The sequence below is a fragment of the Haliotis asinina genome, chromosome 7, assembly GCF_037392515.1.
Source record: "Haliotis asinina isolate JCU_RB_2024 chromosome 7, JCU_Hal_asi_v2, whole genome shotgun sequence".
NCBI lineage: Eukaryota > Metazoa > Mollusca > Gastropoda > Lepetellida > Haliotidae > Haliotis > Haliotis asinina.
This window is the reverse complement of record NC_090286.1, coordinates 32867530-32891030: the sequence shown is the minus strand read 5'-3', so window position 1 is coordinate 32891030 and position 23501 is coordinate 32867530. Positions and strand designations below refer to the sequence as shown.

At 38.1% G+C, this 23501-nt stretch overlaps 1 protein-coding gene across 1 annotated transcript in view; it reads left to right on the top strand.

The window, feature by feature from the left end:
- LOC137292154 (pikachurin-like) overlaps positions 1–23501 on the top strand; it is a 139714-nt gene that overhangs the window by 109430 nt on the left and 6783 nt on the right. The window contains exons 5-12 of the mRNA XM_067823700.1: positions 9385–9529; positions 10592–10784; positions 11410–11535; positions 12030–12267; positions 12925–13153; positions 13901–14081; positions 15530–15608; positions 16393–16623. Of these exons, the coding sequence (XP_067679801.1) occupies positions 9385–9529; positions 10592–10784; positions 11410–11535; positions 12030–12267; positions 12925–13153; positions 13901–14081; positions 15530–15608; positions 16393–16623 (1422 nt within the window). The remainder of the gene's footprint in view (positions 1–9384; positions 9530–10591; positions 10785–11409; positions 11536–12029; positions 12268–12924; positions 13154–13900; positions 14082–15529; positions 15609–16392; positions 16624–23501) is intronic.

The window sequence follows — 23501 nt, the reverse complement described above, 5'->3', positions numbered from 1 at the left end:
TCAGAAGTCTATGTACGGTCAATTTTCTCTAGTGTGAGGGTATAAGGACTTTATTCTCCCACTCAGAAATGTAGTATTTTCCCCAGGTGGGATATATAATATTTTATCGAGATCAAATGGACCAGTGAAATCTTAACTGTGACATGGAAGTAAGATAATTTGGCCCCAAGTTGGGCCCGTGTCTCACAAATACTGTCTTGTTGCAGAGAATGATAAGGTTTTTGAAAGTTACGTCGTGAAGGAAACAGAACTGAAACCTGAAAACTGATTAGTACAGTCAGTGAGAACAGTTCTTGCTCTGTTACAGGGTCTGTCAATACAAAGGGAAATAAAATAAAAAGAGTTTGTGGGTTGATTCTGTTTGTTGTGTTTTGGTTTTTGTAAAGAAAGTTTTACCATGACTCAGATGATTGCAATGTGAATTTTAACTTCTCTTTCCGACAGGATGTACGTATTTGTGTCTAGTCATTGTCTAGAGCAATGATTTTGTAGTACCAGCCCTGCTCAATGTAACATTTTTATTTCATTCCAAAATTACATAGGAAATATATGCTAATAAAAACTGCCACAATAATTTTTATCAAATTGTTGCACTCACATCTAAAGGAAGTGGCCATAAATATAATCATTCGTCACACCTGATAAAATGTTACTCAGAGAATTTGAGTGCCCAAACCTCTGACCCAGCCATATTCCTCAGTTCACTGTGCATAGTTACATCCCTTTGGGGAGCCAGAAACATATGATAAACAGATTCGAATCCTGATTTGCCCATTATATATCTTGACTTGTCAGACCTTGCTTGTTGGCTGCACATGAGCGGTATTTACTTTATTTATATGTATTTATATACCACCAATATCCAAATCACCTGCTCAAAGGTGTTTTGTATTCCCCTCGATCATTGGATATCAGTCTCATAATTCTGGCATAATTATCAATCAACTCCATGGGGATCATACAACTCTTGCAGCCACTAAGTGCACAGTGTTAATGTGGCTTTTGCATCCTTACGAGGTACCCATTCACAGCTTTGTGGGCTTGAACACATAGTCATAGTACTTTGTCCAAGTTTACTGCACGTTGCTATACCCGCAAATAGGTGTATGCATGTATTCATGTGTCCACCATTTGGTCTTATACCAACGGATTCGTGGGTTATTTTAAGTGCACAGGGTTGTGTACTGTATACTAGGGGTTGTGACAACACTGAAAGAGTCTGCACACAAAGTTGACTCAAAGGTTTTTACACACAGTCACAGGTTTGCTCGATCCTGTCAAGCACGATGGATCACTATCCTTGCACTTTAGCCAGCTCGCCAGCCATGCCCCCCACCCTTGAGCAGATTATCTGAATATTGGCACTATGTAAATATATATAAAAAGGGTGGTAACTATCTGGGGACCTGCATAACTTACGGTTCTTCCCACAAGCAGACATATTGTAAATTTACGGAAATTCCATTCTCAGATGTATGGATATGTGTAACTTGTGCAAGTATTTATGTGAAAACTCAATTCCAACTAAGCTTATTTCGTACATGTATGCTTGAATATTTTGTAAATGCTCAGTAAATTTGATCTTACATACATGCTCATAAAACTGTCAAATCTTAGCTTAACAGGTGGATAGGTAACTGAAGTATACAGAGAGGTTCTATTTCAGCACATGAACTTGGCAACCTGCAGTCTTTCTTATCATTTCTCATATAACAGATCAAATATAAATGATAAACATGTATACCAACATTTAAACTTTATTAAATTTCTTAAATCAATGAAAAATGGCAAAATACCTGTTTGAGCTTGAGTGAGGCAAGTACAATAAATTTGGTTTCCCTAAGAAATCGGGATGCTCAGTGACTGCAGAATTTTTCCATGCCTATTTCTTCTTATTAGCATTCAAATCCAGTTCACTAAGCACTCTTGCTGATGATATGTAGGAGATATTTCAATCAGACTTGTTAGGGATAGGTACTTAATAATTAATTTGAATTATATATTAGTAGTATTTTGGGATCAGTTCTGACAAAATATTGTTACAGTACAGCAAATAATACCCTATCATTATTTTTGGAAATTCCTGTTCTCTGCTTATATTGTGCAACATTATTTGTTTTCTGTGGAGTAAACACTTTGTCTTGATGGATAGGGCATGGCGACTTCTGTGTATGATCACTCGGAAATAACATTCACTTATGTATGTTTCGTTTCTTAGGCCACAAAGTAGCAGGCATTGAATAAACAGACTTGTCCGTGCAGACAGAATGTTTATTGATTTTTGAAATGTTAACCAAACAAGTCAGGAAAAAGGCCATTTAAAGCAGCCCACTTCATATCTCAATCTAACCTTTTTTGCATCCTCTCATGTAAGAGGGAAAGTTTAAACAGAAATCTTTTTTTGGGACGTTGCTTGAAATGTCTGCTTGTTGCAGTGAAGAGGATGGGTTGTAGCATCCATTTCTATCAGGGGACAGTGGTACGGTTAAATGGGTCCAATTTATTGACTGAGGTTTTGCATGTTTTGCTTCCATTGGATTGTCTACCTACACCACCATGATAAACGGTCTCTTTACCTCTGGTTGATTGATTCTCTCACTGAGTTTATCACAGAATCTCTGTGGAGAAAACTGGAGAAAAATCTTATTTTTTAATAGATTTGTAACAAATGTTCCCAGACAATGATCTGATAAAAAATAGATACCTCATACATAGTTTTTTATTAATTTATTGATATGATCCATACCAAACAGGCTCCTAAGGTTCTGAATCTTCCAAGAGATAAAAATTTTGATGATTTTGCAGAGTGAATGATGAAAGTACTGCACAGCGATACTTTTTGTAACAGGATTAGCATTCAAGTAGTGTTCAGTGTTTTCAGTCTCTAAGGATTTGTCTGACAGTTTTATTAAATTTCTGTTAAAGCTTATTAAATTTCTGTTAAAGTTTATTAAAGAATGGTGATGGTGACTGGTTCTTTTCTGTGGCGTGTTTGATGTGATTAGCATAGACACCATTCACAAACACGTGAAATGTTTTGCATAATTGTGGAGATAAACACTAACTGAATTAAATTTGTACTGAATTGTGGGCATAGAAGAAAAGCTTATATTCGATTCCTTCATCATAACTGTGGAAGCTGTATGTAAATTATCAAAGTTTCATTGGTTAGACATTTGTGAGTGCTATTTCAAAATCAAACTTATCTACCAAATTCCTGAAAAATAGATTTCGCTGTGTAGATGTCTTTCTTACAAAGTTCAGATTTTTGTTTTAGAGGGATCACTGCTTATAGGTGTTTGCTTTAGTCAAATTCACTGTGAATAATTACAATATTGCTGATGAGGTATAGAACAATATTCACTCACTTACTTTAGTGGCACGAACTCACTGCAGTATAGACACAGTGTTTTATTATTACTGTTGATACATTGACATACAATCAGTTTTTACATATTCTTACAGAGTCGATTCATATTGAGGTGATCATTGTTAAGTCATCTAGAGAGGGCTTGATGTTTACTTGTGTCCCAGAGGACTCCAGGGATAAACCTTGAATGAGTTTCTGCAACATTTCTGTTTCAAAATATGAATTGCTGCTAACAGAAATTTGGATTGCGTCCTGTGGACACAAAATATTTGAAAACGTTCCATTCCCAAAATACAAGTGCGACTTAAGTAAGTATAATGCAGTAAATAGAGATTATTGACCGAGTGTGTTTCTGTATCATTAATATCATATTATTACAGATAAAAATTGCATTATGTGAGCCTTTGGTGATTTTGCCGCAATCACGCAAAAGACTATTAAGTGAACCAGTTTTAATCTGCATGCTATAATATTCCTCAATGGTGGTTGTAATAAGTGCATCCAATGAAAGCATGAGTTTCTAAAAATCTTTCATTGAGTAACTTTTGATTTTTGATTTTTTTTTATTTTGGGTTTCTGTCATGAATGTGAATGATCATGTCTCAGAAAAAAAATACAAATTAAGGAAATACATGTAGCTGAGAACTTTGAACACCCAAATCTATAAGGGACCCACCTAATATTAACCTGGTGGGGCACTTGGACCTTCCTATTAAGTATTGGGTCATACTCAAATTTAATCAGGTGGAGCATTGGGATAATTTGACATGAGTGCTGCACCATTTTAGACAGATTCTGATCTATAGTGAAGTGTTTAACAAAGCTTCATAGAGTTGCATCCTTTAGATATGCTAGAAATGAAAATTAAATTCACTCTATGTTCATAATTTTGTTGTCTTTAAGTGAACGCTTGTTTCACACCTATGTTTGGTTGGTTGGATCCTTTTTTTGTGGCACTCTGCAATATTCCAGCTTTTTGGAGGCAGTTTGTAAATGATTATGTCTGGACCAGACAATCCTGTGATCAACATCGCCATCACTCTATGCAGCTCTAAGTCAGCAGGCGTGACAGTATACAAGGGTTGATAAAGACCAGTTCTAACCATGATCTTCACAGATTCTCTATGGAACTGCTGTATCAAGTCCATCTTTCCCTGCATGTCAAACTGATGTGCTGAGATAATTCAAAAGCAAGAAAAGTTACAGAAAATATAAAAATACATAGTTATGTTGTCTGTTGTATTTCAGCAATAATGATATTAAGAAGGAGAATATGTGTAAAATACCTTTCAAGGCTTCATATCCTGCTCAAAGCACACAAATTTGCTTGATCTGTGTTAAGCATGGTTTAAATTTGACGCACAGAAATAGGGTTTCAGACGACATCTGGGTTAATTTAAGGTTACTTTCAGGAAATAAGAGGGTCTCATGAACTAATGAAATAATGAGGTGTAATGTATTTGTTTATGATTACTTTAGAGCTTGGAATAAGTCAACAAATGAATTGCATTGTGCAACTGTGGGACATCTTACTTTTTTAACATCCAATCTCTGTATTTGTGTCTTGGGTACTACTCTGACTGTGACATAAGTATTTAATGTACATTCAAATATCAAGATATAAACTGCATGGCATAAGATGGTCTCTGGTGTCCTTGCACCAGGTTGGGTCTTCTTCAAATAATTGACCTTCAAGTTCAGACTGTTGGAGAATGATAGCAACGATCTACTTGTCAGTATGGGACACAGCCGCGGTGATACTGCCTATGGTACTTTTCCAGAATTAAGCTTCACTACTCCCAGTGTGGTATATAGCTTTCAGGAACCTTTGTTCTTAAGAATTGTTTCACTGCTTTTTTCTGTTTGACTTATATGATTCCAATCTGGAATTGTTTCCCATGGTTGCCAGCAAATGTTGCTATGGAAATGTGTTTTTCATGCATTGAGGCGATGCATCTTTAGACTACAAAGTGCACTGTTTCTACAAAACATATCGGTTAACTTGCACTTGACTGAGATGTGTTGGTATTTGAGGACATTTTTCTGATGGAAAACAGCTCCCATGACTTGTAACAAACAACATTAAATACACTTATTGATTCCTTTAGAGCTAATCTAAACTTTTGGGTTAGTTTTGTAACAGTCTGAGAGAACTAAATTTGTTTTTATTCAACTTCCGTGAGAAAATTTAATAATTAATTCCACACAAGATCCATATTTCTAGCCATGTCATGTATTGTGGTTAGAGTACATGAATGAATGTTGTTTATTGCCACAATGACCATGTCACTTGACAAGGTGATCGGCAGCCCTTGGATGGGTGACCATGTTTGACAGTACAGCTTATGAGAGTTTCCAGGACTTTGCTCCAGCCCCACAACAAAGCACATGTGGTACATGTGGTCTCACCTTAGGCAAGTGAGTCTGTTCAAAATTGCCTCTGTTCACCTAGCAGAAAATGGGTACCCAGTGAGATAAAGTCATGTGACTATAACCTTCGAGCACCTAAGAGGGGGAAGAGAAGAAGACAGGATGTAATTCGTTGATGTTTAGACTAGGGATACCAGTGGTTGATAACATGTGCTTGTCTATCACAGTACACTGACTCAGAAATCTCAAGGTCTGGTCCAGACTCATATATTTACAGACAGCTGGAACACTGAGTATGGCATTTAACAATAAATAAATTTCAAGAAACATTTTAATGGACTTTGTGATTTGATGGGGCTGCAGTTTGATGTTCATTGTTGCATGACTTAGACATGCCAGAAAACACAAAATTCTTCAAATCCTGGTTCAACTATGCTTTTGGTCCAGGTTCCACAGCACCAGATCCATGAAATTCCAGGGTAGAATAGACCTTCAGCAACCCATGCTTGCCATAAAAGACGAATATGCTTGTCGTAAGAGGCCACCTATGGAATTGAGTGGTTGGGGTTGCTGGCTTAGTTGACACATGTCATTGGTTCCCAATTACGCAAATCAATGCTCATGCTGCTCAGATCACTGGATTGTCTGGTCCAGACTTGATTATTTACAGACAGCCGCCATATAGCTGGAATATTTGCTGAGTGCGGTGTAAAACTAAACTCACTCACTCACTCCTCAGAACCATACCCAAGAACCATACCTGTCGGTTTCAGCAAAGTGGACCTGCTTCTGCCTCCCTCCCTCTCTCCCTTTCTCCCTCTCTCACTTACTCACTCACTCAACAAGGATGCTGACAGCCTACTTGGATATTAGAATGTATCTGTTCCACAGTGCAAGCTTATAATTGGTTCAAGTCACAGAGATCAAATGAAATCCACATTGTCTCTTTGGACTCACGATGTCCCCTGACGCTTGCAGAAAACAGAACATGAATGAAACTTGACTCAGACACATGTTTCTCTCTTGCTTGTTTGATCTTGAATTTAGTGGGACATTCCAGGCTTTTTACCCTAAACACTTGTCAGCTGTTGGAATGTCCTTAATCTTGCTTTACAAGTATTTATTGTACAGCTGTAATTGCTATTACCAAGATTGATTTCAATGTCGATGGAATTTATTCTGATGGGCCTCCACTATTTCTTTTAATTCCAGAGGGTGCGTTTTAAACAATTTGATTTATTGAATCTTGTAGCCATTTACATGGGCTCCTCTGCTTCAGCTAAATTTTTTGTACAACATTTTATTGAATCCAATTTAGGCGTGTCAAACTAATCTTTTTCTGTGGTACTGGTTTCAATTAAGCAGAACGGGGAGAATTCAGCACTGATTGGGGAATCCAGGGAAGCTAGTTTGGCAATCTCGACTTTGAACCTTAACTTGTTTATTGGCCTGATTGAAGCAAATTAATGATTTGTACCAAAAATAACTCAAATTGACTGGAGTTTGCCTAAGGTGATTTGACTGCCGGGTATTTTGAAGAAGAGATTAAAATGGGCTTTAAATTGTGTTGATGATCATGTGCGGAAGATTCGAATTTTTAATGTAGGTTAGGTCATTGTTTGGTTTCATTCTTTCTTTTAGCGCTTTCAGGTACCTTGAATGAGCACATCTTTACCAATATAGTCAATAGTATGTTGCCGAATGCAACTCACTATAATGATCAGGGTCAGTGACTTAGTTCAGTGGGGTCATGTGTCTTTTATTGTGTTTTATTCATAGACAGGACAGCCATTATTTAATGATATTTGATGACATTTTTTAATATACACTTACAAATGCATGTAGTTTGAATGCAATGCCCTGAGTGAGTGAGTGAGTGAGTGAGTGAGTGAGTATGGTTTTACACTACCTTCAGCAATATTCCAGTAGTAACATGACAGTGGATACAGAAACATTGTACCTTTGTGGGAATGGAACCCAGGTCTTCCGTGTGTCAAGCAAACACTTTAACCTCTAGGCTCCCCCAATGACCTGGAAGAGAGAGATGAAAGAAAGACTGAATATATGCATATATTTTCATTTTTCCCTGTATGATTTGTGGTCTCATTGTCTTATTTTAACTGGATTGGTGCTCATTATATCACCCACTGGGTGAATAGTTAGATGATATTGCTGAAATTTTGCATGATCAGCATTCTGCATCATGGTCCACATGCTGTCAAGGTCAGATGTTGGCCCTTACGTTGATGCATAGTCCTGTCTAAACTCAGGTCTTGGACACTAAAATGGTTATTGTAGGTTGAATACCATGGGGATGCTGTTTGTGTGCAAATAAATTTTGTCAGTGGAATAATTACAGCTGGAATTTACATACATGTGTTATTAATGGATCATTAAGGGACGCCATGGGCAGTGAGAAACGTGAAGGCTCAATAAACAGAAGTTTAATAGTTTTGTTATTGTGGAACCTGAAGCAAGGTCTATCTGTGTAAGGGGAATAAATCTGAAAACATGTCCTTGAATCCATTAATATATTTATTCTGCTCAATACCAGTTTTAACTCTTTCATGATACAGATCATGCTTCGTAATTGTGTAAATTGAAATAAATGTTTCAGTCATGATATGAACAAGTAATAGGTTTTAGTTAAATCACTCAAAGTTTATTCAAAGTACCTGGTATCATCCCCACTGAGATTCATTAACACATGCTCATGATATAGATGGAACTGTGCTATCAGCTCCGTTTTCAGCTGAGATTGTCTAATGCAACTCGGTATGATGATCAGGGTCAGTATCTTAGTTCAGTGGAGTCGTGTGTGGAAAGGATGTCTTGTCACTTGTATTTGTATTTGGGTGATTGTATGTGTGTGCATGTGCTAACGTCAGTATGGACTAATACAGGTTTTGTAGTGCCAGTCCACTGGAATATCATGCCCCATTGTAACTTAGATCCCTGTCTATTCAGATTTACTCCAGTCACCCAGTATATATATACTCTAATTTCAGATGGTAGAGCAACTGCATGTATCATCTTTAAAGTCTTATGGGTTGATGGGGTAGCCAAGTTGTAAGAGTGTTTGCTTGTCACACTGAAGATCCGAATCAATTCCATACATGGATACAATGTGTAAACCCATTTATGATGTTCCTGCTGCAATATTGCTAAGGCAGCATTAAACTTAACTCATTCATTTAATTAAGTCTTTTGGTTTTATCCCCAAGAAACTAACCTCCAGCATTCCAGATGGGTGCTCCAACAACATAACCATGCAGGCAGGTTTAGAAACTATTCTCATGTAGGTGCTTTGACAGTGCAAAAGTTAGGGTCAACTCACCCCTCAAAAACTGCATAGAACAACAATTGTCTGGTCTCAGACAGCTATGATTGCATCAGTTATTAAAACATGTTGAATCTTAGGAATCTACTTTCAGAGCTGTCATTGAGTGCTTGTGAAGATTCTCCTCTTCACAGGCCATTGGTTGATTTATGAGCTTGGTTTCCATTTTGTGTTCATGATTGCTCTTGGCGAAAGCCTAATGTCCTGCTATAATGCAGAGGGGAGCAATAGTATTTTCTTTTACATGAGTGACATGTATAATGTTTGGTATTGACCATATTAACTCTTTTCTTCTTTGTTTCAGATTTGACTGTGGCACAGGCATTGGTATACTGCGCAGTCTAGGGGAGGTAACTCTGGGCAAGTGGAACCAGGTGACAGTACAGAGGGAGGAGAATGGTGCTGGTCTGCAGCTAAATGAGGGGGACATTGTGGAAGGCACAGCACAGGTGGGCAGCCTTTGGTCTTTATATGTGAAGGTCTGGGGTAGAGTAGGTCTTCAGCAACCCATACTTGCCATAAAAGGCGACTGTGCTTGTTGTAAGAGGCGGCTAATGGGATCGGGTGGTCAGGCTCTCTGCCTTGGTCAGTGAAGACTGGTAAGATACATGTCATCTGTTCCCAATTGTGGAGATCGATGCTCTGTTCTTGATCACTGGATTGTCTGGTCCAGACTTGATTATTTACAGACCGCCGCCATATAGCTGGAATATTGTTGAGCGTGGCGTACAACTAAACTCACTCACTGACTCACTTATATGTTGGTAGGGTTGATATGTGTACAATCTGTTTGGACAGTTTGGGTTTCCAAATACAGTGTATCAGGTGCCTAGTAGTATAAGGTACTGTAGTATGCTTTGGAACTTTACTCCCTTACCTTAGCAAGGATTTGCATGGGTCTGAATACCTGATTATTCCCTGTTTCAATGTAAGTTCCATAAACTGATCCCAGTGATACCATTGTCAGTGTCTATGCTACAATATTGGAGTTACTTTCATCCTGAACTCAGAGTTTATTGTGGGAAGGTCTTGAGTTGGATTGAATTCATTTCTTTAAAAGAACAGACAGTTCTCTGCCAGGATTTGCTGGCCCTGTGTTCAAATCCCAGATTCAGAATGATTGTACATCTTGGCTAGTCAGAGCCATATCCATGGGATTCCTGAACATAGTGCCAGTCCTTTATGATGTGTCACAATACACTGCCCTCAAAGCCATGCTGAATACCAGGATATCACTAGGAATACAGCTTTACATTTTATTCCTGAAGCACACAAAAAGATATTCTGATTCTGATATTCAATTCTTGTACTCACTGACAGAAATGAAGCCCCTCAACCATGCATGCATGCATGTATGTAAATCTTGCTTCAGGGGTGCTTGCTCTTGGTTAGCATAGTGGTCAAAGTAGTTGCTGTTCATGCTGAAGATCCAGGTTTGATTCCCATTTCTGGTGTCCACCACAATGATATTGCCAAAATAAACCATGTTCTCTCACTCTTGCATACTTCAGGGCGCATACACCCGTATCACCCTGCGTCTCCACCTCTACCTGGGAGGTTACAGCAACATGTCCTCTATTGCTGACCGCATTGGCACGGCCAAGCAGTATGTTGGTTGTGTTCAGGAACTGAGCATCAATGGCTACAAGTACGACATGAGGAAGGGGGAGATAATTGGGGATGCCCAGTTTGGACTCAATGTCGGTGAGTAGCTGCCTCATGTACAGTGATGGGGATGGTTGTGCTGACTTTTGATGCAGAACTGCATTGTAATCAGTGACAAATCATGACATTAGAATCAGTGGACATTTCACATTTAAGTTAAAATGGGATTTTGGGATATTAGGCCACACCAACCTGACGTGGACATGAGAAGGGACTTAATTGAACTGGTGACATTGTTGATTGAATATGATCATATCTCAGTTGAATTAGTCAATCCTCTTCCATGAGTCACTTGATTCTCTGGACACTTATGTAACCTAGTGGTTAAAATGTTCGCTCAGAAGTGACCCCCTGTCATTATGCTTAGTGCAGTGTAGAACGACCTACGTTAACCATTGAATCTCAAGATGTAAAAATATCAAGAAAGGATGAAACACAGAGATTCTGTCAAAGTAATCCAAATTGTTGACTTGTTTAATCTGCAACTAGTTTGCAACCTCATTGTCCCCACTGGAATATTGTCTCATGAAACAAACTTATAGTGGTGCTATAAAGCTGGAACAAGCGCTAAGAAGTTGGATTTGGGCCAGTATTGTATCGTATAGTTGATGCGTAAGTGTTGCCATGTTTGAACCTGCTGTGATACGACTGTGTTTGTTTCCAGGGGAGTGCAGCGAGGGAATCTGTGACAACATTGTCTGTCAGAATGGCGGCTCTTGCAGTCCTCGCTCCGCTGACAGCCATGTATGTCTGTGCCCTCTTGGTTCTGCTGGAGATTTCTGTGAGAAACGTAAGTTGGGCAACAATTGTACTGCAATAATTTGTCAGACAATTGCAAGTAGTTAGTCACTATTCAACTTTTTGGATTTTCATAAAAGAGCTTCAAATGTAACAGGGAAAAATGTCTCTGAGAAATGTTATGTCTTATGTTATGTTACACTTATGTTATGAACTGATTATGATCAGTTATGAACTAATTGCCATCCATCAAGCAGCCTCATGTAATACAGGGTTCTGAGAAAGATTCTTGAATGTTCCTATTTTCTTCCAAGAGTCCCATGACCTTCAGTCATTTCTTCGTCAATGCAACAAATAAATGAACATCTAAACAAAAGTAATTGTTTCAAATACAAAACCTCAGTTCCATAATTCTTGTAGTTCATCTGCCATCAAACTATCAATTCTACACAGATCAAAGTTCAACAGAAGTCCTTTCCACTTTCAACTATTGATCAGTAGTTGTCATTTGATACTTCTGACCAGGCATGTTTGTTGGTGTTGCAGGACATGACGTTCACATCCCTCGGTTCAGTGGCCACTCCTACCTGCAGTATGAGGGTCTGAACCGCCGCGTGTTGTCCTACACCGAGATCGAGGTTGTCTTCAAGCCTATGATGCCAGACGGCTCGATTCTCTACAATGGCTACACCAAGGACAGGAAGGGAGACTTTATTTCCCTTGCTCTCAGGGACGGAATCATCGAGTTTAGCTTTGACCTTGGAACTGGACCGGCTGTCATAAGGTCAGTAGAATCTGAAAATCAGTTCACGTTTGTAGATGATACTACTGAATAATGTTAGTTTCTGATGGCCTTGATGGTTCTTAGGTGAAAGTAAACAATTTAAACACTGATCATGATATACAATTTAGTTTCAAAATGTTGAGCACAAATTTATCAGAATATCAGCAGAATGATTGATATTGGATTTTGAGGTCAAGAACATATATGGTTATTGGGTGGGACATTTGTAGAATATTATGATAGTCAAGAGTTTTATAGAATCTTTGTTCAAAAGAAAACATGAATATTATAAACTTTTTCAGGAATTGTGAAACTGGAAATTGAACAGGGCCATGTTTCACAGAGCTCTCATGAGCCTAAGATCTCGTAGCTTTCCTTGTAGCATTCATATCTCCTGTAGAGTAACACTGACTACAATAGTCGTAAAGGTACGAGAGCTTTGTGAAACAGGACCCAGGATTCTCTTTATGTGTGAGAGTGAGAAGATAGACAAAGTGGGATTATGGTTTCAGAAAGCTTAGTTAACATACATATAAAGAATGACAGGACATCATTACTGGCTGCATCCGAAGCACAAATTAAATATGATAACTATTCCCAAGTGAGTGACAAAGATACAGGTTTGTTTTATTACACTTTCCCGAACCTTCGTTCCAGGAGTCACTTACCTGTGTCCCTTGACCATTGGCATGTGGCACGAGCATCAAGGACTGGACTGCAGGGCATCCTTGAGGTGGATGACCAGCCCCGCAGTGAAGGGGAGGCACAGGGGGCATACACGCAGCTCACACTACTGGAGGGGTTGTTCATCGGGGGACATCGCAACTACGATGAGGTGTCCAAGTACCACAACATGACCAACTCCTTTGTGGGCTGTATACAGAAGGTGAGGCCAAGCTGGCTGTCCTTGAAGTATTTGGGAAGGAAGCCTTTTAGTAGAAGAAGTATTTAAATGTTTTGCCACCAAGAGACCTAGGATTCTGTTTCTAGGTGCGATTTTAGTGCTATACCTATCTAACAAGTTTGTGTTCAAGTATGGGATAGGCAACAGTTTTACCATTAGGTCACGATGATTGCTCCTCGATGGATTATTTATGGAAAATGACAGTCATACTAACTTACTTTGTGATTTATGTTTGCAGGACACTTTCTGAGCGTAAAAAATCGTGGATTTGTTGTTCACAACTTACTAGTAATCTTTGATGTTCTTTATTCTATAGCTTGTGGAATAAGGGAGATAACTCTTGAAACACATTAATGAAAATGCTCATGATTCAACATGATTCAAATATATCTTGTAAATGTCATATTCAGCTCCAAGCATTCTAAATGTCAGTACTAATGTAAAGTTTTGAACAAATCTCTTTAAAGTCTCTTATGCTTTAAAATGGACAGCACTTACATGCATCATGAAATTGATTTCATTACTGATTTTGTGCATATTAGCTCTCATGCTCTGCCTCCTAATTGTCTAAGGTACACAAAGCTAGAATTAATGAACTTGCTTAGTCTTGCAAATAGTAAAAAATGAACGTCACCTTGGTCACACAGACAGCACCTCTGACTTTGTTGAAGGAAATTTCCCATCTAACAATGGTGACAAGATGATTTTACATCCACGTTGTTGTTTCAGGTTGTGATCAACAAGAGGCCTGTGAGGTTGATGAAGGAGATGGTTGATGGGATCAACATTGAGCCCTGCAGCCACCCATGTGCTGGTGAGCCCTGTATGAATGGTGGGGAGTGTCGGCCCAAGAGGGACGTCTACACCTGCTACTGCCCGCTGGGATATGCCAACACCAACTGTGAAGATAGTGAGTAATGCTTACATGCACACTCATTGGCCCAGTAGATTTGATCTCCCCCCATAGAGAATGCACTGAAAAATATAACTGAAGTCTAGAATGTTTTACCTCACACAGAAATTTGGGCAAGGCTAGATTGTTCCAAAGCAATAAAGAGTACATGTACATTGAAAGATTAATAAGGTTAAATAAAAAAGTGAAATGTGTGAATGCATCGGCACCTCACTTTTATTTGTGCATGTAACATTTTTTATTGCCTTTTAAAAAACATAATTTTGACTTGGCCGCATCCCAGTCACCAGTTTGTCCATTATAAGAATGATTGTCTGTAGGAATGAGTGTGAATCTACAACTCTGTATTGCTGAGAAACAAAAAATAAAATTGTGTTCCTCCCGCATCACCCTTTGTCTATCAAAAGTTAAAAAAAACATCCTGCCACCCATGTCACTTTTGAAGAAAACGTTCCTTAGAAATTCTTCAAAGGCATTTAGAAGTTGGGGAGGTATTACAAGACACTATTATGGATGACAACTTCTTTAATTCTTTTAACACGACGTTTCAAGGCTAATTCTTGCCCCTTCGTCAGGTGGATAATAGTGTCTTGTATTAGTGCCTTAGAAACATTTAATTTTTTTATGCAGCCTAATACTGAAGATGAGAATCTTTTGGCAAGTCTTTATTGCACTCAGACAATAGAGAATACATTGAAATATTAATCTAGATGAAGCCTAGAATGATTGAGCAAGTCTAGATTGACTCAAGTCTGGGTTTTGAAACGTAGCATAGTTCAGTGCTCCTTTGGGATTTTATTTTCTATTTTCCAGTGTCAGCAAAATACTGATTGTATTTTTGTATTCTTAGTAATCCTTACTTTCTTCAGTAAAAGTTCTATGTGAGATAGGAAGGTCTTTGTTATAAAATTCTGTAGCTGTGTGTGGGAAATAATGTGAAGTTCTTATCCCTTTTAGTAGCATGAAGTTATTTGCCAGACATAGATCTTCATGTCAGAGTAGGGGCGGTAGTGTAGCCTAGTGCACACATTAAAGCATTCGCTGGCCACACCGAAGACCTGGGTTTGATTCCCTACATGGGTACACTGTGTGAAGCCCATTTCCTCCCCGCCGTGATATTGCTGGAATATTGCTAAAGGTGGTATAGAAGTAAACTCATTCACTTACTAATGTCAGAGTCACTTGTCTGAGTTCGTACTATCAGCATATGGAGAAAAGACTGATCTGTTTATTTTGCTAATGCTGTCATGGTTTCAGAGCAAGCTTTTTTGCTTTTGTGTTTTGTAGCTGGTTGAACTTGTAAAAAGAATAGGAAGTGTAGATCACTCATGATAATGACAAATGTCTTTTGACTGTCTTGACTCCTTGGAATGGTTCCTTGGATGAGTTATCTCCCCTAGCCTTGTATAGCTACCTTCTGAGTGTTTCATTTTGTTTCATTTCAGGAATGGAAAAACTACCGGAAAAGCCAATGTTTATTGGAACTAGTTTCCTAATGTTTACTGACAAAAGAATATTGAAAAGGTGAGATCCCCCGTTAAATAATAATGCATGAAGATATACGTGACATCATTGAAAGCTAGAACATGGGAGAATGCAATACTGTAGGGATGCATTACTGGTATTGTAATTCATTTTCTTCTGCCTTTATACTCAGTAACAACACATTGAAAACAATTAAAAAAACAACTGTAATTGAAAGTGAGATGATGTGTCTTTTGCCTCAAGTTCATTACAAAATGAATTAGATTAAAAACATTAATAATGACATTGTCACATTGACTTACCTCTTGTTCGAACACCAAGAAGTTAATATGCTTTTGAGGCCATTTTGCCAAATAATAAGTCAATCTGAATATGTGTTTTCAAAGTATATATAACAATTGAATCCATATGTAATTTGATTTGGCACTCAACAAAGTCTGCCTGGATTGATTTTGCAAATTGTATTTTGAAAACTGAAAGTGAGATGTTGAAGGTCCTAAATATGTGAAAGAAATATGTGAAATAGAGTCGAGTCTCATTAATTGGACCTCCATTTATCCATTTTTCCAGTGAACTTGTTAGTAACAAATGGAATAAATGTAACTTAGTCTCATTTATTTAGTCGAACATACTAGTTTATCCAACAATTTGCTGTGCAGCGGACGATGTCAGATTAATGAAACTTGGCTGTATAACATGACAGCAAGTTATGACTTCAACATATGTGAATGTAGAGACAGTATAGAAGTATTAAGAACATTCAAGAACATTTAAGATTTTGTTTGTTCTTCTTGTTTTGAATTCCTTGTTGTTGTCATTTCAGGGTAACAGGAAACAAAATTGATCTTCAGATGCATATTTTACCGAAGGGTAAAAATGGTTTACTGTTTTGGAGTGGACAAGATTCCATGGAGTCATCCAGTGACTTCGTGGCTCTAGGTTTTGTTGATGGAGGACTACAGTTACGCTATAACTTGGGAAGTGGAGAGGCAGTTATTGGTTATAATGATTCAAGACTTTATGACGGCCAGTGGCATTTTGTCAGAGCACAAAGGTATGTTTTCTTGCTTTCCCTTTCTTCAGTATTCCTGAGGTAACATGGAACTGTTTCTAGGATTTTTAACTTTGTTTCTCCTTTGTTTCAAGCATTTTTTGAAACAAACAAAATTATTTCAGGAAATGATAAAAATTCTTTATTGTTTACTATTTCCAGTTGTTCTTGTATCCTTATGTAGCATTCATTGTAAAACTAACAATTGAACCTCTTTCTCCCTTATTTGCCCCATGAAGGTACGGGGTAGAATAGGCCTTCAGCAACCCATGCTTGCCATGAAAGGCGACTATGCTTGTAGTAAGAGGTGATTAACGGGATCGGATGTTTAGGCTCACGGACTTGGTTGACACATGTCATCGGTTCCCCAATCTGCAAGTCGATGCTTATGCTGCTCAGATCACTGGATTGTCTGGTCCAGACTTGATTATTTACAGCCGCCGTATTGCTGTAATATTTGCTGAGTGCAGTGTAAAACTAAACTCACTCACTCACTCCTCAGCACCATACCCAAGTCTGTCGGTTTCAGCAAAGTGGACCTGCTTCTCCCTCCCTCCCTCTCTCCCTTTCTATGCTTGTAAGAGATGACTGACGGGATTGGCTGGTTAGGCTCACGGGCTTGGTTGACACATGTCATTGGTTCCTAATTGCGCAGATCGATGCTCATGCTGTTGATCCGACCTTATTATTTACAGACTGCCACTATATAGCTGGAATATTGTTGAGTGCAGAATAAAACTAAAGTCACTCATTCACTTATTTTCCCCTTTATGTGCTGTTATCAATGGAATGCAAAAACATGGTGAATAACATTTGATACTATGGTTAAATTTATGATAACCTGACTTTTGCGTAACTTTTATTGCGCATATGGGAATTTTTGTTGAAGATCAGAGGACAGTCCTTTCCACCTGTGTGATGATGAATCCCTTAACTTATTATGGTGGTTCAGAGGATTAAGGTGCTGTAGTTTTCACAGCAGAGTTGTCTGTCATATCAGTGACAGGATCTGCAGATCATTGGTTTGAATTTCAGATTAACTTTCAGTACTGAATGCTTTACTCTCACATTTTGTGGACAAATTCAGTTGTAAAGTTCAGAAACGTATCAGTTATGAAATAAGATTAAAATTCAAAGATGTTTGAAAGATCACACTTAGTGCAATGATAACGCGATGGTCTAAGGTTCTGCTAGTAAGCATGTGGAAACATGTCTGTTTATCATAATAAGGCCTCATTTTCCATTACTAACATAGTCATTTTTTAAATAAAGGTGAAATGTTTCTTGGTCATCGGTGCATCACGTATATATGTGGACGTAACAAATTTTTATTTCTATTTTCAAAAAATACTTTTGACTCGGCCGCATCCCAATCATCCATTTGCCCACTATAAGAATAGTGTCTGTAAGAACGAGTCTGACTGAATCTACAACTCATTAACACATGTTAAACTTGCCAAGCTGTTTTCTGAGAGAAAACAAATAAAAATGTGTAACTCCCTCATCACATTTTCTTCTATCAAAATTTTTTAAAAAGTCCTACCGCCCTAGTCACTTTTGAAAAATAAGTGCCCAAGAAACATTAAAATTTTTGATGCAGCCTAACTAAGGTTACTGAAGTTTTGCTCACAGAAATGTAAAACCTTTCTCACTCATCCACTCACTCTGACTGAAGTCTCATGCTTCCTCAATTTCGTCATTGATAATAATCCTATGTAAAAGTATGTGGTGAAATAGGATTTCAGAAATTTGGTAAGGTCTGCATCCAAATTTTGTTCAGGGCTGTGTTTGGTTTGTAATCCAAGCTGAAATACATTGCTACTCACTGGTGATGTGAAGTTTTCAATGTCCTTCAGTTGTCTTGGGCTTTTCTTGCTCAAAGTTGCTTCTCTGATTTTTGTTAATAATCCATATATTATTAATGATTATTCATCTCTATGGTCTATATGAATAACCAGCCATGTGATACTGTATTGTAATAATACGAGCCATTCTTTTAAATGTTTTAAGTTGAAGTTTTTGATAACCTATTCCTCAAGGATTCAAGGTTGTGTTATATTTCTTTTTCAATTGAACCAGATTTCTTTAAGCTGCATCAATCAAAGTCTCCACAAAAGAAAATTTTAATCCAAGAAAAAAATAAAAGCTGAAGAAAACGTAATTGTGGATGATGAGAAAAAGTTTACATTGCAGGGTTCACGTGTAAAAGTATTTGGAAAAAGGTTAGAACTGTTCTTGTCTCCTTTACTGGTTTGCTGCATCTCATGCACAATGGATGGCATTCTTCCAAAGAAAGGTCATCACAGCCTTAAATCTTGCATCGGTGACATGTTTATGGTTGTTGCTTATCACTAAGGTTTCACTGTTTTATTAAACCGAATGATTCACTTGGTCCTCATTGCTGTAGAAGACATACATCCAAGTGACATTTACAGTTACAAAATACAGAGAAATAAGTGTGTGATAAATTACAAGTCTTCTATAATTTAGTTTTCAGCATTGGCTTTAATGGTTTGACTTATCCCAGTTAAAATGCATTCTATCGATTGATGCCATGTCTGCTTGACTAAGCTGTTGTCTGACACAATGATTTCTGCAAATGGTGTAGTATTATCAACAGGTAGTTAGTTCACTCTCATTGTAATTAAACTTCATTTCCATGTTATTTCAGTATGTGAAACGATGTCTTGAACATCAGTAATATTTCAAATGACTTCTACGTTTTTTAATGACTGTCATCAAAGTACATTTAATTATTTGTTAACATCGCAAGTTAATTTGATGCTAGTTTAAAAAGAATATTCTAACAAACTCATAATCATCAAGACGATATGTAACAACTTAAAGAAGGCTATCTGACCATGAACCTCATTTGAGACCTTAAGGAGCTCACAAGGGGCCTTACTAGGGACCTCAGTAACAAGCTTACAAGGGGCCTTACTAGGGACCTCAGTAACAAGCTTACAAGGGGCCTTAGGGACCTCAGTAACAAGCTCACAAGGGGCCTTACTAGGGCCCTCAGTAACAAGCTCAAAAGGGGCCTTTCTAGGGACCTCAGTAACAAGCTTACAAGGGGCCTTAATTACTAGGGACCTCAGTAACAAGCTTACAAGGGGCCTTACTAGGGACCTCAGTAACAAGCTTACAAGGGGCCTTACTAGGGACTTCAGTAACAAGCTTACAAGGGAACATGAAAGGGAGAGCTTGTATGTCCCTCTTCAGCAGAGACCTCAGTAATCACCTCAGCAGGGACCTCACAAGATCCACCATGCTTGTCTTAAGAGGTGACTATTGGGATTGTGCTGTCAGCTATGCTGGCAGGTTGATCCTTGGATCTCAGTTGTGGAGATTGATGCTTGTGATATTAATCACTGGATTTAGATTTAATTATTTACAGCCTGCTGTTGTTTAGCAGTCAAACTGTGAGCAACTTGCTGCTTTGTTAGGATAGTTGTGTAGTTATTTGGATGTCTGACTCTTCATTTTAACTCATCACATAAGTACATAGCATGAAGCCTTATTACTCTGTCCCTCACCAACAGTGATATTGCTGGGATGTTGCTAAAAGTTGTATAAAATCCTACTGACTCACTGTGCCCAAATTTATATATATGATTCCAGTCTTTGGCTGAACACACTCTTTGTCTGTGAACCATAGGGTATTTTTTGTGGCATCTGTTTGCTTCTGATCGGGAAGACAACCAGTGTGGTTTGCATGGTAAATGAATGCTGCTACTCTCAAATCATGGCAACTAGCATAGAGTTGTCTCCCTTACACCAGCTAATCTCCTCATGAGGCCTGGATGTGACAGAAAATCTGAAAAATCAATAACACAAAGGCAGATTGTCAGTCAGACGTGTTCCAGTAGGAAAACTGGCGTTTGAGACAAGATGCACCTCACAGACGAGTTTCACACTTGTTTTGCAGCACTGATGCACCAGTACAGAGGCACAGTTTGATAGTCCCCTGCTTTCCTTGCCACCAGTTGTTTGGGGCGGCGAGGTAGCCAAGTGGTTAAAGCGTTCCCCACATGGGTACAGTGTGTGACACCTATTTCCCCTGCAGTGATATTGCTGGAATATTGCTAAGAGCGGTGTAAAACCAAACTCACTCACTCACTCACTCACTCACTCACTCACTCACTCACTCACTCACTCACTCACTCACTCACTCACTCACTCACTCACTCACTCACCAATTGCCTTATCAGCAGAGGTTACTATTGGTGAAAACAACCATTTCGATGTGCAATATTCCATTGTAACATACTATGGTGATAGTGGTGGTCAATTGTGACCAACTCTTGCAATAATATTTTTCACCTTGAATTGTTTCATTTGAAATAATTTGCCAAATGAATATATAGATTATCTGAAATAAATACTAGTTGAAGTCTTTTGTAATAACTGATAAGAAACTCGAAACCAAATAAGCAGTCAAAACACAAACTTACTGAAGTCTGCACTCACACATCCTGCATTTAGTGCTGTACGTTTATCAATGGAAGTCAGTCACTAAACTATTGAAAGTCACAAACACCATTGATGCATTAATAGTTTTTCATTTTGATCATTAATTGCTATTGGAGACTGAACAACTGCAGTTCCTCAATAGTTCCATGCATCATTACAGCCCTGCTTATCAGTAACTAGTATGTGTCGTCTTCATCATATTCAGTCTGGCATTGATTATGTTTTACCCAAATAATCTTTTTTTATATCCCTTGCTTGTGTTCCACATTCTTCTTTAGTCCTTGCCAAATTTTACAGAGCCTCAGCTTTAATGACATTTGTGTTAACTATAGCATTGCCTCAGTTACTTGTAAATGCAAAAGGTATATTTCCCATATTTAATATTTCCTATTTTGCATGATAAGTGATGGTTGAAGTGAGCTTATTTTATTGTGAATCCTTCATCTGAAGTTTGCTTGATATCTATGATAAATATTGAACTTTGATTTTCCTTAACAGAGGAAAAAGGAAATTCAGTGCTTCTGTACCACATGGTCTGGTGGTAACGTTTTGTAGAACAGTTTGATGTTCTGGAATTGTGGGGAGTCAGCTGGACCACTCAGATATGCCTCCCTGTGCCACCTAATGATAAGACAGAATAATACCTGTTACAAGATATTTTACAGATGAATGAATACAGATTTTCCTCCTCCCTGGATATATGAACATTACAGGATAACATCCTGATGGTGACGTTTGTTCCATATGGTGTTTCTCTTATACGGAAATTCTTCTTTAAATTTTTTATGAACATGTAACAAATTCTCTCTTGCACACCGTAACAATAGGTGAGGCTTGAGTGCCTGACACTATGCATAGAATATGTTCACCAGTTCAAGAAAATCTTTTGTTTTGAAGTATTCATGGGATATTAACAAAATGTTTATTTCCCTCATGGGTTTGCAGTACAAAAAGCAAATTGGAGTTTATTGGGCCATAAATTATGTTTAGATTTACTGCTGCTGCCATATGCAAATATGGATCGAAATAGCATACCTATATTTTAAAACTGATGGGTTGAGGAAAAAGAGGCGAAAGGATTTATTTTGGTTGTACATATTCAAAGCAATTAGACTAAGCCCATCTTTTTGTCCTTTTCCTGAAGCTGGTGGTTGCTAGATGGCAATTATGCAAGGCAAGCAGAATCCCTTCAGGTTATATTTCAGAGGAAATACATATGTTTGCTCCTTAAACTGTTGATGCATGAGTTTGTTGAATGGAGAGGTCTATCCCAACTCAGCACAGTAGTTTTAATTGTAGTAATGTTGGGCTGATTCCACAGATCTTGTGAAAATAACTACGCCTCGACTATCCAAGCAATCTATCAAGCCGGATTCCAGTAATTCACACTAATTATTGTGGATGAGTTTTCGTAATTGAAACTAAAGGTGCTGAAATTATTTGAATCTTGGTTCTTATAAGTAGTTGCCTATTTCGAGTCATAATGCTGTTTATCATTCTGTACCTAGGTGAGAATAGACATGTATGCATAGGGCAAGAACATGGTTCGAAAGCTGTACACATTTGAAACAAAAAACAACACAAGCTGCATTCAACGCCAATGAATTATACATGAAGAGCCTGCCTTGGCCTTCTTTTTCCCTGTATATTTTGTGTCATGATTTTCTAGGGATGGCCATATTTCAAAAAGCAGTTATTGATTGTACACTGCAAATTGTTATTGTGTTATTCCACGGCTGGCAAAGAGTGGGTTCAGAAAAAATTAATCTTGTCTTTGGATGCAATTCGCCTCCAGATGGACAAGAATGTGGCAAGAGGCAGTTGCAGACTTTTTTGCTGCGAGGGTGTCTCCGGGGAAATCACTGGCAGTGAGCTCCATATCGGAAGTAAAATGATGTTTTTCTGACTCTCACTTAATAAATTATTCATCTGCTGAAGAGGAAATTGATTTGTAATCTCACAATGTTTGACATGGACATTCCGACATGGCAGCCCTGTTGCTTGGATGTGTACTTCTTGGTAAGAGTAAACCATGAGGCTAAAAATGATGTATATATGTCCCACCCACTCTTGCTGTGCATACTAACAGATGTAGGGTGTGCTGGTGGTTTGGATCAGTGGTACAAGTTAGAAAATTTCTTTCTGGAACTTTACATTATACCTTAGTAAGATTTGTGTATAAATACCCGTGATGGTCTGGGTTAGAACTGATGTTCAGTAACCCATTCTTATTGTAAGAGGCAACTAATGGGATCATGTGTTATTGGTTTCCAACTGGAGAGAATGTTTATGCTCTTGATCACCAGATTGCCTGGTCCAGGCTTGTTTGTTTACAGACTGCTGACATATAGCTGGAATATGAGTACATTGGGTGTGGCATAAAACTAAACTCACACAATCTGGGTTTC